General features: G+C 38.8%; 1 protein-coding gene across 1 annotated transcript in view; it reads left to right on the plus strand.

Moving 5' to 3' along the window:
• Positions 1–17,414, plus strand: part of Dlg2 (discs large MAGUK scaffold protein 2) — a 701,330-nt gene that overhangs the window by 293,092 nt on the left and 390,824 nt on the right. Inside the window, 3 exon segments of the mRNA XM_038313618.1 lie at positions 9,169–9,178; positions 9,181–9,260; positions 9,262–9,324. Of these exon segments, the coding sequence (XP_038169546.1) occupies positions 9,169–9,178; positions 9,181–9,260; positions 9,262–9,324 (153 nt within the window).

Raw genomic sequence — 17,414 nt, forward strand, 5'->3', positions numbered from 1 at the left:
GTGTTACGTGGCAGATCTTACAGCCCCAAACAACACGCTTTTTCCTCTGCTTCCATAGCTTTCCTGTATGTTCTCTAAGTGCACTAAAGAAATGCTAGATGAATGGACAGATAGACTAGTTTTTTTTTAAGGCTGCAGTTGTTGTAATGGTGCCACCAATTCTATGAAAGCACTTTAGTTAGCATACCATTTCCTCGAAGCCAACTAAACCTTAACTGAAATCTTCATAGGCATTGAATCTACCTGTGTAATTGAAGACTTGAGACTCTAGCAAATTCAAATACAATCTGGTGATACCAGTTAAGCCATTCCAACAGTCATAGAAATTATTCACAACACGGCTTTCCCCATTTATAACAGTGTCTTTTTGGTGTCCACAATCTCCTAGGAATATACTGGTATTACTGAGAAAAAAAACAACCTCAGAAGGAAGTGTTTTTATTTACCATTTCTGGTAATGGATTGTTTGAAGATGTGTTTGAAGATGTGGTTGCTGTTTGAATATAACAGTACCCAAAACAAATTTCTCAATAAAAATCCATCCATCTTTAGTAGAAAAATATTACATAGATAGAATTCTTTTTTCAACTTTACTGAAGCATGTTAAACAAAATTATATGTATCCAAGGAATGCACTACGATATGTTAATATACATTGTAAAATGACTCCCACTGGCAGACCACTGAATATAGTATTTATACCACATAGTTACCATTTGCAGTGGAGGGGAGAATGGAAATAATCTCATTTAAAATCTATTACTTCATGGAGTAAAATTATTTTTAAAATTACAACAGAAAATGTAATTAAAATCAAAATTTTCCTTTATCCACACTGCTCAAAGAAAACATCATTCACATTTTAGTAGCTTTTGTACAGTTACATACAGAGGCACAAATATTCCTTTCAAAACCGATAGACACTATCTATACAGATTTATGGCTTTTGATCATCAGTTTATACACTGAGAAATTTTGATGCCCTTGAAAAGTCACCTAGGAAATACAAGAGTGGCAGAAAAGAGTTTTTAGAGTTATTGTCCAGAAATGAAAGGATGTGAGGTGAATTATTTTGCATACGCTTCCAGACTTCTTTCTCTCTCCCTCTCTCTCCCCCTCCCTCTCTCTCTCCCTCTCTAATTCTCTTTTCCCTCATCTCACTCCCATTCTCTCAGTTGCTCTCTGTCTCTCTCTTTCTACTAAGTAGAAGAATAAAATACATTCCATACTTCATAACTTTCTTAATCATACAAATTTAATTAAACTATATATACTTTTTAATTGATTTTTACTGAGCTCTACATTTTTCTCTGCTCCCCTCCCTGCCTCTCTCCTCCCATTCAACCCTCTCCAAGGTTCCCATGCTCTCAATTTACTCAGAAGATCATCTCTTTTTCTCTTACCCATTTAGATTAGATCCTTGTATGTCTCTCTTAGGGTCCTCAATGTTGTCTAGGTTCTCTGGGATTGTGATTTATGGGCTGGTTTTCTTTGCTTTATGTTTAAAAAACACTTATGAGTGAGTACATGTGATAATTGTCTTTCTGCGTCTGGGTTACCTCACTCAAAATGATGTTTTCTAGCTCCATCCATTGCCTGCAAAATTCAAGATGTCATTATTTTTTTCTGCTATGTAGTACTCCAATGTTGTAAATGTACCACTTTTCCCTATCCATTCTTCGACTGAAGGGCATTTATGTTGTTTCCAAGTTCTGGCTATGACAAACAATTTTAAGTGCTTATTCACTTGAAAGATATGTGACTATATTACATATCAAAACTAGTTAAATAACAATGGTTTCAGTGTGTGTGTGTGTGTGTGTGTGTGTGTGTGTGTGTGTGTGCAATACTAATGACCATGTAGGCTTTCCCAGTGTTTTGCCTTTGCCTTTTCAAACTCCATCAGTGATGACAATTCTCTGAATACCTGCTGTGCTCGACTTGGCAAGGCACATTCTCAGAAATGGAAATTTTGAAGGGTAGACTATAGGTTTTACCATGACCCCCTGTGTGCAGGCAGAAGCTCTACAGCAGTTAGATGACATAATAATGGTCCTGTTATCAACTGAGAATGGGAAGAGCCCCAGAGGAGTTCGTGGGAAGATAGCTGGGATGGGGCTGGAAGGAGGAAAGGGAGGGGAAAGTTAATGTAACTATCTCAACTTTAATTAAAAATATGTTTTATAAAAAGAGATTACATTGCATGCTGATTTAGATAGATCTATAATATACAATGCATAATCCGAAAATGAAAGCACTGATTGTGTGTGTGTGTGTGTGTGTGAGAGAGAGAGAGAGAGAGAGAGAGAGAGAGAGAGAGAGATCAACCATTATTTAAAATGTATGTCTTCATGTAGAAGTGAACATGGCCATTGTATGAGGCTGTTAGCAGAATAAATTAAACATATTTGCTAAATTCAAAATCAAAACATAATGCCAAAGTCAACAGCAAATTATTCTTCCAAGTCAATAGGTGTCTTTCCTTTCAGTGCTTGAAGCAAAGTTTTAGCAAGGTAGGGCAGCCTGCAAGGCAAAGGAACTAGAGGGTTTGCAGGTAAAATAAAGATAGCCAATTACATTTTAATTTAAGCAATGATGAATAATGAACACACTTTAAATGTGCCCTGTGTGGCTTAACCAAAGAGTTCTTGATTGTTTCTCTGACTTTAATATTTAGCCAAGCACCCTATTTTTATTAGCTAAGTATTCAGCAACCTAGAAATAATTATAAGCATGCTTTGATCATCATAAGAGGAGCTGATCCCTGAAAGATGAATTCCCCTCCTCAAAAGTGACAAGGTAGATGTATAAACCTGATGGCCTACCGCCCAGTTCCCTATCAATATATGTGACAGTTGTTTTCTATCTGGGCTGCGCATACCTCATTCCACCTATAGCAGTGCTCTCGATCTTCCTACTGCTGTGACCCTTAAATACAGTTCCTCGCGTTGTGGCGACCCCCTCACCCTACAATTATTTTTATTGCTACTTCATAACTGTGATTTTGTTGCTGTTAGGAACTGTAATGAAAATATCTGTTTCTGGTGGTCTTAAGTGACCCCTGTGGAAAGCGTCTTTCAGCCACCCCCCCCCCCAGGGGCAGGGGTTGCGACCCACAGGTTGAGAACCACAGGTAGCGCTGAAGCCACTATTCAGGTTCGTGGGCAAGGAAACCAAAGCATCAACGTAGTTTGATGTTTCTCTCTTTTGTGCTCCTTTGGGGGGGACCCACCACCCAGCTTCCAAATAAATCACACGCGGAAGCTTATTGTTATTTATAAATGGCTGATCTTAAGTTTAGCTTGTTTCTTGCCATCTTTTCTTAAATTACCCCACCTACCCTTCTCCTCTGGGCATTTCCTTTTCCTACTTCTGTACGTCTTTCACTCTTATCCCGTGACTGGCTGGGTGGCTGACCCATGGCATCCTCCTCTCCTTGTTCTCTTGATGCTCCTTTTCTGGCTTCCAGATTTCTCCTTCTATTTATACCCTGCCTGGCAGGCTTGCCTATTTTTGCTCCTGCCTCACTATTGGCCATTCAGTTCTTTATTGGGTACATCCGGTGTTTTAGACAGGCAAAGAATCACAGCTTCATAGAGTTAAACAAATGCGAGTAAACAAAAGTCGCACACCTGAAAATAATATTCCCCACCACATTGGAATGAGCCGTTTTCTCGGGACCCCGAAGCTTGTAAGTACATCTACATAATTAGACTTGGGATCATTTTTGTTGTTGTTTTTTTTTTTTTTTTTTTTTTTTTTACTTGGGAGGTAACTGCTAATGAGTCTGAGAATGGGTGAAGGACAAAGAAGAAACATGAAGAAACAGGTTTTATCTGATGATTCATATATGGTAGTTTGTGCTTGTAATCCCAGCCCTGAGACTAGGGCAGGAAGACTGTGTGTCAGAAAACGGCCTGGACTACATAGTGAATTCAAAGTCAGCTTAGGCTACAAAGCAAGAACCTGACACAAACAAAACAAAACAAAGATGGGATTCCTGCAGGAAAACTCAAAAAGAGCAATCCAGCTCCTTAGGTCTCTGGACTGCAGTTCCCTGTTGGTCTCTGGGCATGTCTATCCTCTCATCTGACATGGCCTGGGTAACTGCTCTTGCAATGAGGTTTTTTTCCAAACAAAACGTTGCTGCTTGAGCAGAAGAAGCACTTAGCCCTTCTTGCCACACCATACCTAGTGTTTATCATTCTCTGCTGCCATGCTTAGAGTAAGTTCCTGATGAGTATGTGGAACAGAGGAATAAATGAGTAAGTGAACAGTCGGGTTCAATTGTACTAAACTGTACCCAGTTGGAAGAATAGTAACCTCTATGGCTTCCCAAGCATGGCTGCTAGAATTGTAAACAAGACCTGTATCATCTTATAACTTCATCTACCATGCAAGCCTTTAACCGGCTTCTAAATGAGGCTAGTTCTCAGGCTCGTCTTGGAATTTTTCTTGCTGCTGCTGCTTTCTGAAAGACCCATAACCCCACTTCAATTCACACTGGATTCTGTACGCCACTACTACCAGTTTAATAACTTACATATTCTTATGTTCAGTTCTTTCAAAACTAATGAGGAATAGATTGTGCACTACCCACTGTCCCTCTTGCCCCATGGACAATTTCATGATGTGTTTGACATAATGTAATAGATTTCCTAAATTATTAAAATTTGTATTACTATTAACTTCAGTGGTTGTATAAACCATCTGTGGGCATATCTTAGGCTTCATGCCTTTGCATCTTGATCAAATATATTTTTTATTCTTTTTGTTCTAATAACAAAAGACAGTTTTCTCTCTATAAAACCTTTTTGTAATTTTTTTGTAGTTTTTTGTAATTTTAAATGTTCTTTTTAAGAAAGCTACCTATAGGTAGGATGTCTGAAACAAAAGGCAGGATCACAGCTAAAGCTTCTGAAATGTACTGCCACATTGATTTCTGGGAAGTTATAAGCCGTTTCACACCCCATAGCTGTAGAAGGAAGCGGCTGGGCTGCGTCCCGCCACCGGCCACCGGCTAGCTTTACACCCAAAATAATTACACGGAAACTGTATTCTTTTAAAACACTGCCTGGCCCATTATCTGTAGCCTCTTATTGGTTAATTCTCACATCTTTCTTTAACCCATATTTAGTAATCTGGGTAGCACCACGAGGTGTGGCTTACCAGGAGAGAGATCTTAACCTGCGTCCATCTCGGAGAGGAGAAGCATGGAGACTCACTATGGCGACTGCCTGAAGCATCTCTCCAACTCTACTTCCTTGTTCCCACAATTCTGTTCTGTCTACTCCACCTACCTAATTTTCTGTCTCTTAAAGGGCCAAGGCAGTTTTCTTTATAATTAACCAATGAAAGAAACATAGACAGATAACTCTCCTCCATCACATAGCACCAGAAATATGAGCGTCTGCCTTGCCATACCACAATTCAATGATGATCTGTTAGCTCAGAGACACTCTGTTTCTATAGGACACAGAGAGGGGCACTTGATTTAACTTACATTAGTGTTATGCCCACTGAGGTCAAACATTTATATGTGTGTGTCTATTTGGCAATTCTATCTTTACTTTTGTGATTAGATGCTCATGACCTTCGTGCTGTTTTTCTCATTTATTTATAGGAACATCTTTAAAAGACTGATGATTTTATATGAACACATATCTTTTCCAGCTTAGTGGCGTAATGATGTAGGTTTTTTTAATAGTAATTCTGTGGCTTATAGTTTCCTTATGTACTTAATTAGCTCCTGTTTTATTGACTTCTTTTTTACAAGGATTCCTAGGTAATTACTGAATAACTACTTGCAGATTTATGTCTTACCTTAAAATTTGATTAAAAAGAAAAAATAAAGAAAAATCTTCAAGAATGTTTTTATAAAAGGCAAGTGGATCTCTGTGAGTTTGAGGGACAGCTAGTTCCAGGACAGTTAGGACTGTTACACAGAGAACCCTGGCTTGGAGGAAAAAAAAACTAGTATAGACTAACCCCAAATCTGGGTCTCAGGGTCTGGTCATAGTTCTGCTACTGTGTGGTTTCAGATAATATTTACTTGAATATATTTCAGAATACCCAGACCGCGAACCCGTAGACACTTGCGCATGTGGAGGAGGGGCCCACTCTAGTTCTCTATTGTTAGAAGATGCCTCTACAGTGACTCTCTGTGTCTGCATTTCCTTATAATGCCAGCTAATTTTCTTTTTTCTTTATCTTATTAACAACTGTCCAATTCTCATAGAAGGAATCCAATTAAGTAGTCCTGGCTTTGTTTCTCTTTTTCTTTTGATCCCTACCACACATATCATGAACTACAGGAGAGGCCCGGTTCTGATCAAATAATCTAAGTCCACTGGCTATTCAGGGGTTGAGTTGAGTTGGAATCAAGTGGGGGAGGGGTGGGGCCATGACAGATAGGGTAGGTTTTCTAAATAGGGTATGGATTCAGCATCCCTCTCCAGTGTACCATAATTGTGCGTGTGTTTGTGATTAAAAATGCAAAAGAAGCAGAGTACATAGCAAGTGCTAATGGGGTTCAGAGGTCACCAAGGGCCAGGACTGTGTTAATTATATACTACAAGATCCCGCAATTAGAAAGCCAGAGATGAGCGAATAAATGCTGACGGCTCCGTGGATGAGACCAAGAAGTCGTTTTCCCTGTGGGCCTTTGGTAAGTGCAGAGCAGGATGGATGATTATGTATAAGTTCACTTAGAGATTTCACTAATATTGCCAGCTATCCATTCCACGAGCGCCGGAGATAACCACAGAATAAAGAGAGGAAGTAAATGCCTTCGGCACATTTCCATATTCATTACTTTCCGACTCTGGGTGCTTGTAACAAGATAAACAGGCCCACAGGTCCGTCCTTTGTGACTAGCTGACTCACATTACAGAAAATTATATCCTTGCTGCGTTTCTTTACTGGAGTGATGGTGACATCTCTTCCAGCCACTCAGATTCCAGTGACAGTGATTGGCATTTCTTGTCTGTCTGAAGAGATGTCACAGGGAACATAACTACAAAGAATCACTAACATGCTGCTGTAGGTATTGGACCTTCTGGGGGCTTAGGGCTAAGAAGTCTTCCAAGAGAATGATGTACTTGGGGATTAACTCTCTCAAGGACTACAGACACACATGGTGGCCAGAGACTAAGACAAGGGGCTCAGTCTTCAGAGGGTGCACAAGCCCTGCATGCCACGTACTTTTCTTTCATTTCTTAACAACAACATTGGGATTTCATCCCTCATTTAGCCTAAAAATAAATAATGATATAAAAGGTTTTAGACCTAATGACAGTCTAGAATACTCGAAATAGCTTAGGGCTTTCTTGAAAGAACCAGAAAATTGTGTTTTTCTTAGTAATGAAAAGCAAGTACTATCTGTTGATTCAGTGGAACATTTATACAGTTCCAAGCATGAGCATTCCAAACATAGCTGTGTAGCACTTACTATGTAGGTGTACTGAGACCTATATTTTACATACTCCATGGCAGAATCTAGGACTTTAATGAAGCTATCAGTTGAAAACCTTCAAAGATGAACTACAATCTCACCATCGTTTTGATTTTGCTGTTAGCTTGCAAGAGGACTAGTCTATGTTTAGTTTTTGTTTCTTCTCATTGATTCATGTCCACAGGCATTAAGTGTTTTTACAACCAAAAAAGAATCTAAGACAGAGAAACCTAGTCTTAAGCATGTGACCATATAAAAGTAACACATAAACAAGGAAGAAAGGAATAGCAAATTAAACTGCAGAGCTACGTGAATCTGTAACACTAGTGATTGTCTCAGCTGTTTCCAGGCTTTGGGGTGATACATGACTAAGCTTAGATAAGTAATTAATTCATGATGAAGGAACACTGCAGGTGACTATAAGCAAGAAAAAAAAGGGCACCTCCTTCTAAAACCCAATAAATTTGAGCTTTCTTCTCCAAACACTGAATTATTTAATTCTTAAGTAATGTAATAATGTTATACAAACATTAAAATTATTACAAAACACAAGTGAAAAGTTTAGAGAGTCCAACTTATGGCAAAGTGCAAGGTCCATTTCATGGTCTGGAATGTAACATGGTACTCAGAAAATGTAGCATTTATCTTTGGCTGGATACAGTACAGCTATGATGTTTTTGAGGATATATATTAGTCAGTTTGATTTTATTTTTCTCTAAATAATGCTACAACTTAACTAGAAAAAATGGTAACATGAACTTCTTGGTCTGTAGAGTCAACATCAGGCTGAAAATTGAGTCAGCTTTCCTGGGAAATGGGATCCAGGGGTTACATCATCATGGGAATGTTTATATTCATTAACTTCTTTTTTCTGAGGTCCTGTCCTGGAAGTTTAGAACAGATTCCAGCAGTATTAACACAGAGACTCATGTGAGTTCTCCAAACATCATAAACCCAAACTATGTAGTAAGAAAACAGCATTCCTTATATTTCCCTATGTAGGGAGAGTGTTCAGTGGGTGCAGTGAAACTGAGTGTTTCTGCCCTTATGGCGGGCTAGAGAGCAATTTCTTGTATTAAAGCTACAGCCTTAAGTTTTATAAAAAGTAAGTCTGAATTTCAGCTCCCTGTTTATATAACAAAAGGTAACAGTACCTTAAACTAGATAATGTGTTTTTATCCCACATGAAAGGAACCCAGAGGCACTATAATATCCCGCATGTCATCCGTGACACCAGCTCTAACGCACTGATCCTTTATGCTCAACTGCCTGTATAATTTACCTTTATCCTCTAGGGTTGCTTCATGGTCCAGGATAGTTTTTGAAGTACCAGTCATCATATTGCTTAGAGTCTCAAGTTAACAGAGGGAGGAATTCAATAGGAAATAATTACAAAGATCCTAGCAAAATCAACTTCCCTGCCAGCAGCTTGTTCACAAAACACCCTGCCCGGGTTCATACTGGACTAAACACATTTATGCAGCTGGATCTACTCACAACTGAAGCTAAGGAATACAGTCAATATCCGTCTAAATAAATCTAATAAATAATGTATCATGTATTAAGTATAAGCAGAGAGATTGATTTGTACTAGGACGTAATGATAAAATGTCTTGAGTTGGGTGTTTCCTTTTGAATACAGTGAATTGCTACCAGCATAGGATTGGTCCTCCTGTGTGCTAACTCTGCATCTTCTCTTGCTCTTGTGTTACCAGGCCTCCGGAACCCCGTTTACAGCACTGTTGAACAACTGTGGTGATAAGCCTGCTTCTCCCAGGCACTATTCCCCTGTTGAGTGTGACAAAGCTTCTTCTCTCAGCTCCCTACCCCCACTACCATCTAGGCCTGCTCCCTGACTCTGACATGACCAGGTACTGCATGCGACTTCCCTACGCTTTGCCTCCAGTTGCATGTGCTTCCACAAGGCTTGGTGGGTGGAATTCGCCTCTGCTCGCCTGTTTTTTGTGCTCAGCACCTTCCTTGTGGAGAGATGTTCGGCTTCCATGGTACAATGGGAGAAATTGAGGAACATGGCTTTTATTATTTTTCTTGCTGCTTGTGCTCACAAAAGCACTTTCAGACATGATCATGTAGAGTTCCATGTGTTCAATAAGGAAATAATTACCTTGTTCCAGCACTATTTCCTTCATTAGAGGGATAAAAGAGAACATTTAATGAGTATTTTAAATAATACTTAATAAATGTTCACAATGCCTCAAACACAATGACTGAAATATGTACATATTATTATTGTCATTTAATATCAATTAGAATATTAAACTAAAGTCAGCAAATAATTGGCTTCCTGAGGAATTAACCAGTTTCCTAGAACTATAGAATTAATTAATTGGTTTCTATCTAACCACAGTAGCCATAAACAATATTTACACTTTGCTACTTGCTAGGTTTTTATATATGTTGTCTTAATTCATTCATACCTGCATATGTAAAGATACAAAAGTCAAGGAAAATTATGGGATGTCTCTTGGCATGATTGTGCCAGTAAATATTCAGTTCAAATTTGATCTTAGAATATTCTAAGGTTTTTCATAACAACTTTACAAGCAAATTTTTCTATGTCTAAAGATTCTGCCTTAATCTCCTAAAGCATGTGAGTATGAAAAGATTGTTATCAAATAGTATCCAGTCACAGGGAGAGCAGGGTAGAAAATAAAATGTAGTGTTCCATGAGATGCTTGCAAAATCAGTCTAGATGGAGAGCCCAGGTGGAAGATTCCTATGCAGAAAAGGTGCCTATTTAATTATGTTTTCAGAATCAGTGTCCTCATAATGTTGTTAAGGCTGAGAAAAATACATACAGATTTTAGAATAATTCAAAGTGAAAATATATTGAAAGGATCTTCATTTAAAGCACCTTTCTTCCATGTTTTCAGGTAATCCACTTAAAATTCATTTACTTATCTCTCAGAAAACTAAATAGCAAACTTTAAATTCTAGCTAGAATTTCTAGAAATAAATGAGAAATTTTTGACTATCCCATCAGCTCAAAAATTTCACTGATTGCAATAATTTAAGCTTAACAACATTGCATAGTGATTTATAAATATTAAGTAAATCCTACCATTTTACTGATTCCAAAAAAGCTATTCATTGGTGTGATGACCTATACAAGTTAGAAACTCAAGGACTGAGGTTTCATAGCCATGAAAGAAAGGAAGATATTTACACACTGCCATAATATCAGTTCTGTACAATCAATGAACTCTTCTTTAGCCAGGCATTTGACTGAAGTACTTCTTATGAATTATTTCCTTCAATCCTCAGAATCAAATTATGAGACAGACGTGATCATCATTTCACATTTCTAAATAAAGGCATTTCTTCATTTTGCAGATCAAGGCATTGTGGTTTGTTCAGCATATGCTTCTCAGATCACATGCTCTAAGTGATGTCGATATGCACCAAACCACACCTACCTTTCCCACGACTTTGGGGATTCTATTTTCCATTCATTCTAGTTCTGTCTCATTTGCCCCTTCCTTCATTTTAGCACTGACTTCTCTTTTATCTGTCTAAAAAAAAAATGTTCACGGATGTAAATGTGCACCCATTCTGGAGGCATTTTCAGGAGCACACTGAAGCCAAAAGTATTCAAACCCATTCAGCAACTCCTTCCCCAATCGCCTACTCCCCAACTCCTTCCCCAATCGCCTACTCAATGAGTGACATCAACATTGGCACAATGACTGAGATCAAACACCTAAGTGTGATACTTAGCAATATAGTCTTCCCACCTCCATCAGAGAGTCCATCTTCGAGTCCTATTGACTCTGCCCTCAAAATAACCCTTCACGTCTATTCACTTCCCTCTCCTTCTATTGCTAACACTTGCTTGCATCAATGCCCGTCATCTCCTCCCTATAATAGTTTCCTGACTGTTCTCACCAAATCCGCTGTCAGCCTCACACCTACTGTGAATGCAGTTAACCTGATCTGTCCAAATAAAACAGATCAAGTCTCTCTCTCCTTTTGCATTACAATAAAATGCAAAGCCAGGCTCTGCATGATCTAGCACCTGCCTGCCTTCTGAGTGCCTCATTTTCTGCTGACCATGGTACCCACACCGGCATACGTTCTATTCACCAACTGTGCTACATCTCCACCTGTCTCGAGTGTTTCCCATGTGCTTTTCACTTGAATGGAAAGGCTTTTCTACACTTTATCTAATAACTTCTGGTCATCTTAGATCCAAGCTTAAATTGCATTTGGTTAAAGAAGCTCTCTGAAAGAAAAATCAGGTCCCTATTATCTATTATACCCCCCCCTCTCTGTCTGTCTTACATACACACACACCCACACACACACCTCTATATCTCTCCCTGAAAATTTAATTGTACACTTTTATTTCATTTTAGTAAATAAAAAATAAGTAAACAAGCAAACTGATACCTACTTCCTGACCAGGTTCGATTCACACTTTCTTTATTCAGTTCATAACAAATTCATGACACTAGCCCTTGGTATTTGAATTGACAGATGGAGACAAACCAGAGTGATGGGATCTCACCGTATATTACACTTCTGCCTAAACCAGAGCAATGGGATCTCACTGTATATTACCCTCCTACCTAAGTTACTCTAGTGCTCAGCGTCCACATCACAGATCCATTAGACAACTGTGGACTCTTCAGGAAGACACAGTGACTTGTTTCAGAGGTTTTTTTTTACTTCTCCAATGGAATGTAATCACCCCCAAGCTGATGTTTCTTGAACTCTAGCTAGTATTTCATGAAAATGACTCAAAGATTCTGATTCCATTTTCTGAACTATATCTTACTTTTCTACTGAATCCTCAAATAAAGCATGGGCTCTCTTTAAAAGAATAAGTCAAATATGAAATCCCATCTCTAGGCTAGTTACAATGTCCCAGTCTATTTCCTTCCTCCGTCTATGTTGTAATACTAATCATAATAACAGTAAAATATGTTGAAATCTTCTACCTAAAAATAATATTGAAAGAAGGCATCTGTCTATTCATCCAACCAAGATGCATCCAACCAAATGCAAAATACAATACTATAACAAAGTTTTACTGAGGTGCTTGCTGGAAAGACCCACCAAAAGTGTTGGGGGAAAATGTGTGAGCTTTAAACTACAGTGACTGGCAGGGCATCTGAGAATTTCCCAGAGTCTGTTTGGGAAGTCCATCAATACGGGTACAGTGGTCACTGCCTCAAACCGCAGATTCGTATTTGAGGTAGCTCAGGGAAATTTAACCTATGAAACTATCCTTGTATGTATCAATCCTAGAATGACATCTAAAAAGACAGCGATAAAGTTAAACAATTAAGGAGAACTTCCTTTTCTGTGTTGTCTGAGTTTCAGTGGGAAATTCAAGGTCTCAGTTCTTTGAACTTCCAGCAAAGGCTCAGGGATAAACTGAGTACACGTCTTCCTAGTAAATGATCATCTATAAAAAGAGGTGTTATGTTTTCCTTAGGAAAGCCCTTTAAATTGCTTGGCGTATTAGCTGAAGACACAGATTATTTCTAGAGTGACTTTTCAGGTGGTGCGTGAAAAAGAAACGAGAAGAGAGCCTGGAGTTAAAACTAAAATTGAAGTTTATTAAAAAATGACATTGCTACGAGACTTCTCCTTATCTAGTACATCACTTTTTCCTTAAAGAGAGAAAATAGTTTTTGATGTTGTAATTGGTTTTTCTACTTTAAAAGAAGCAGCTATTTCTTTTGATATTCCTGAGGCAATGTGAATAGTAGTCTTGGCTGTCTTTTCAACGTCTGTGTCATGTTTTCATGTGTTCTTTTATTTTTTAAAAAAAGGTCTTGGTTATTATCTTTTGCGATTTAAAGGAGAGACTGAGGCAAAACGGTTGATAACCAATTAAAATGTGCTGGTAGATTTTGGATAAGAAATGGACTCAAAGTATTATAAAATGGATTTAAAGTATTATACAAAGTACTTTTAGTTATTGAAGAGAATGTATTCATAGGACTGCAGCATTCAGTTAGATGCTACATGTTGTGTTCAAAGCAGATGAGATATGGTCTCCTCCCTTTAACCCAGTGACATGCAAGTGACGACTTTAGTCACTGTGTAATATATATCTGCTCAGAGTCCTAGTCCTCTAATGGACCTAATCTCTGTAGCTAGTTGTTTTGTTTTGTGTTTGGAATCAATTAAATTTAAAAATTTATTTGTACAAAGAAGAACTGAGGAGTAAGGTCACACTCAAGCCCTAAAGAGGCTTAGCACTATGCCTAGCAGGGCAAACTTTAAAAACCTTAGCTACTAAAGACAATTAAAAGCAAACAGATTGTGTTTCTGGTCTTCCTGAAATTATCAGGAAGACACTGAGACCGTCATTCATATTAGAGGGGAAAAAAATGTGTTGGGAATAAAAGAGATCATCTCAATGGTGTAGAAAAGCGAGGTGACTTATGGGAATATCAGGAGGCCTGTGCAGCTTTAGGTGAGGGATCAAGTTGGAGTTACGGGTACCTGCAGACCATAGAGGGACTTTTGCTATAAACAGTGGGGAGGCTTGGTCAATGTTAACACTGCTATATGAACTGTGATTTTAAAGGGATTCTTATCCTACAGTGTAGAAGCGTTTGAAGCAGCGAGATGAGTATGTGTCGTCCACACCATAGAGTGCAGTTGACATCCTGATAACCGGGGTCGACTCTGCAGAGATAGAAACAAATAGATTCGGACTCTTTTGTGTTCAGTGCTGAGTAATGGTTGCTACATGAGGAGAAATATCTGGCTTGGCATATGTACTACATTGCTTTTTATAGACAATGGGTATTCTTTATAATAAACACACTTAAAATTCCCCCCAAAGAACAATGAAATGTTATGTTTATACATGAAAATACCATAATGGAACCTAGCATTTTCTACAACTGATGTACACAATAGTTAAAAGGAGATTGGGGTTCTTTAGGTAATGAAAGGGTAGAGGAACAAAGGACATTAGAAGACCCTCATTTAGAGTGGGCCGTGTAATGTTATAGAGAAGCCAACAAGGGTACCTACACCAGTTGAGTTCAAGTCCTTTCTTGGTCCATACTTCACATACATTTTAGCTATTCCTCTCTCTCTCTCTCTCTCTCTCTCCTCTCTCTCCTCTCCTCTCCCATCTCTCTCTCTCCCTCTCTCCGTCATCTCCTCTCTCTCTCTCTCTCTCTCTCTCTCTCTCTTCTTCAATTTTCTCATGAAGAAGTTTGGAAACAGTCATATTTGTGCTGGTCCCTTTATAGACGGCCATGGGAATCCAGAGAATGAGTAAATGAATTTCTCCATCCGGGAACTGACCTCACTAGTCTGAATCCCCCCCACACACACACACACTTATTCACTCTTTAAAGCTCTGAACTCACACATATTCCTTTCTCTTGCCACAAGTCAGGTGAAAAGTGTTTATCAGTGCAGATTCCAAAAATCAAATGGAGTCTCTGGACCCTACTCAGAGCATGCTCAGTTGTACTCAGGCTCTCGTGGGATTTTAACTTCACTCCTACCCACTCTGCAAGCACCCACTTCTCATTAAGTTCTCCACATCTCACATCCACTCTGCGTCCAACCTGTGGACCACGGGAGAAGCTCTGAGCTTTGCTCACACCCGTCAATCTGGGAGATAACGCCAATAGAAAAGAAAGATAAACAAATCATTGACTTTCCTGCTTACTTAAAAAGTAGAATCTGAAAAGAATTATTCATTTTTTTTAATTAAAACCAGAGAGCAAAAGCCTTGGGACATGTTTAGGCTAAGACATAACACTTCCTGAATCTGGATGGCAGCTTTAATTTGAAGGGGGTCTCCTATCTTTTTGGAGGAGATTCTCCCCCAAGTCCAGTCTGAATTAAGGAAAGTCAGGAGAGATCCATTGACTCCTGCATCATAACTGAGGCTGCTCTGGCCAGACTTCATCCCCAGCCTCTTCCTTCCACAGAGCGATGCATCCAAATGCTCCGAACGAAACGGACCTTGTTTTTTGGTTGATGCATGCTCTAAATGACCCATTAGCACTATCTGTCCCAAATTTTTTTTATTTTTTTAAATACTTGGGCAAGGGATTTCTTTAAATAAGAATTCAAAAATAGATTTTTGAATCACCATGAAAATTGTATAGTACGCAGCCAAACACACCTGTTGTATACACCCTCTGGCACCCTTCAATGCTGGCGGGTGGAGTGGGAACGAAGTCTTGGCCAGGGGCAAAAATAATTGTTATGAAAGAGCTTGAGCCAGCCCATGTTAGTCTTGTTCCAAAACTCCTCTTGTTTAAACAATTATCTGAAATAGAATAATCAAACTTAACTGATCTGCTGCTAAAAACAAAAGAAACAGACAGAATATGTATCCATCTGAAATGGTGAGAGATTTACCCCTGATTTTAGGATCTCTTTTTCTTGCTGTTTTAGAAATAATGAGTGTATTTACTTAGGCAATTATCATATTATTTGGCTGTGGTAAGCGATCAGAATATATGCACAATTTCAAAAGCCTTCCATGGAGAAAAATTCTATGCAAATCACTATAGCTACAAATTACGGACTCAGAAAGAATGGAAATAGTAACACCCACACTGTAGATATTAATTAAAGCCACTAACGTGTACTGGGTGCTTTTATGAGTTAGGACTGTTGCAACATTTTTCTGTATACTAGCTCATTTTATCTTTATAAGATAGGTGTGGTTATACAAACTGTACTGAAAACATTGTGCTCCCTGGTTTGACAAATACATGGAACTATGAAAGAAAATCACTGAAAATGAAATAGTCAAGATTTAAGACTGAAAGGACCAGGGCCAGGGGCACATGCCGGGTGAGCCAGGACTACACAGCGAGATTCTATCTCAAAATGAGAAGACTTGCCCTTATAATATGCATCCATTAAAGCAAGATTTATTTTACTTATTTTATTCTTTTTAAAATGGTACCTGGCCTATAGTAATGATGATGATTCCAATAATGGCAATGATAGCAGCTGTTATACGTGTCTTCTAGTTACCTACCAGCTAAGCCATTTACAAAACTAAACTCATTAAACACCATGGTACCCTAGGAAGGTATGTGTTATTACAAAGCTCATTTTTCCAGTGGAAAAAAACTGAGGTCCCAAGAACCTAAGGGAACTGCTGCATGAGAAGGAAGTGAACCTGAAGGGACAGGTTCTAGAATCTCTCCTTTACTTTGCTTGGATGTTGCAATCACATCACACTCTGAATATTGAATTCTGCCGGAAGGAATGTGCACAACGTCTAACTGTTGTGACTTAGTTGGGGATTCTATTGCTGTGATGAAGCACCATGACCAAAAAGCATGTTTTGGAGGAAAGGGTTTATTTTTTGCACACAGTTAACTTATAGCAGTTTATCATCAAATGTAGCGAGAGCAGGAACTCACTCAGGTTAGGAGCCTAGGGGCAAGAACTGGGGCAGTGACCATAAAGAGGTGCTGCTTACTGGTTTGCGCCCCATGGCTCAACCTGCTTTTTTATAGCACCCAGAATCCACATTGAATGAAGCTCTCCCACATCCATCACTAATGAAGAAAATATCCTACATCCTAATCTTATAGAAGCTTTTTCTCAATTGAGGCTTACTCCTCTCTGATGAATCTAGTTTGTGTCTAGTTGACATAGAACTAGCAGGGACTGATGGATGGATAGATGGATGGATGGATGGATGGATGGATGGATGGATGGATGGATGAATGGATGAGAAAAAAATCAAACAAATAATTAGTATCTAGACCGGAGCAGAGTCTTTGACCGAAGTGTTGTGAGGATTGAAAGTCTGACTCCACAGCTATCTCTGTAAGTCACCTGAGTGGGTGATTTCTGGTTATTTTCTGGTCATTAGCTTCTACATTAGTAAAGGAACAACGATATCCCATTCATCTGGCTGGGTCACTAGGAGGACTCATTGGTTACATATAAAGCGCTGAGAGCATCCCTGATAAGCATGAAC

The sequence above is a fragment of the Arvicola amphibius genome, chromosome 12 (genome assembly GCF_903992535.2).
Source record: "Arvicola amphibius chromosome 12, mArvAmp1.2, whole genome shotgun sequence".
In the NCBI taxonomy this organism is placed as follows: Eukaryota; Metazoa; Chordata; class Mammalia; order Rodentia; family Cricetidae; genus Arvicola; species Arvicola amphibius.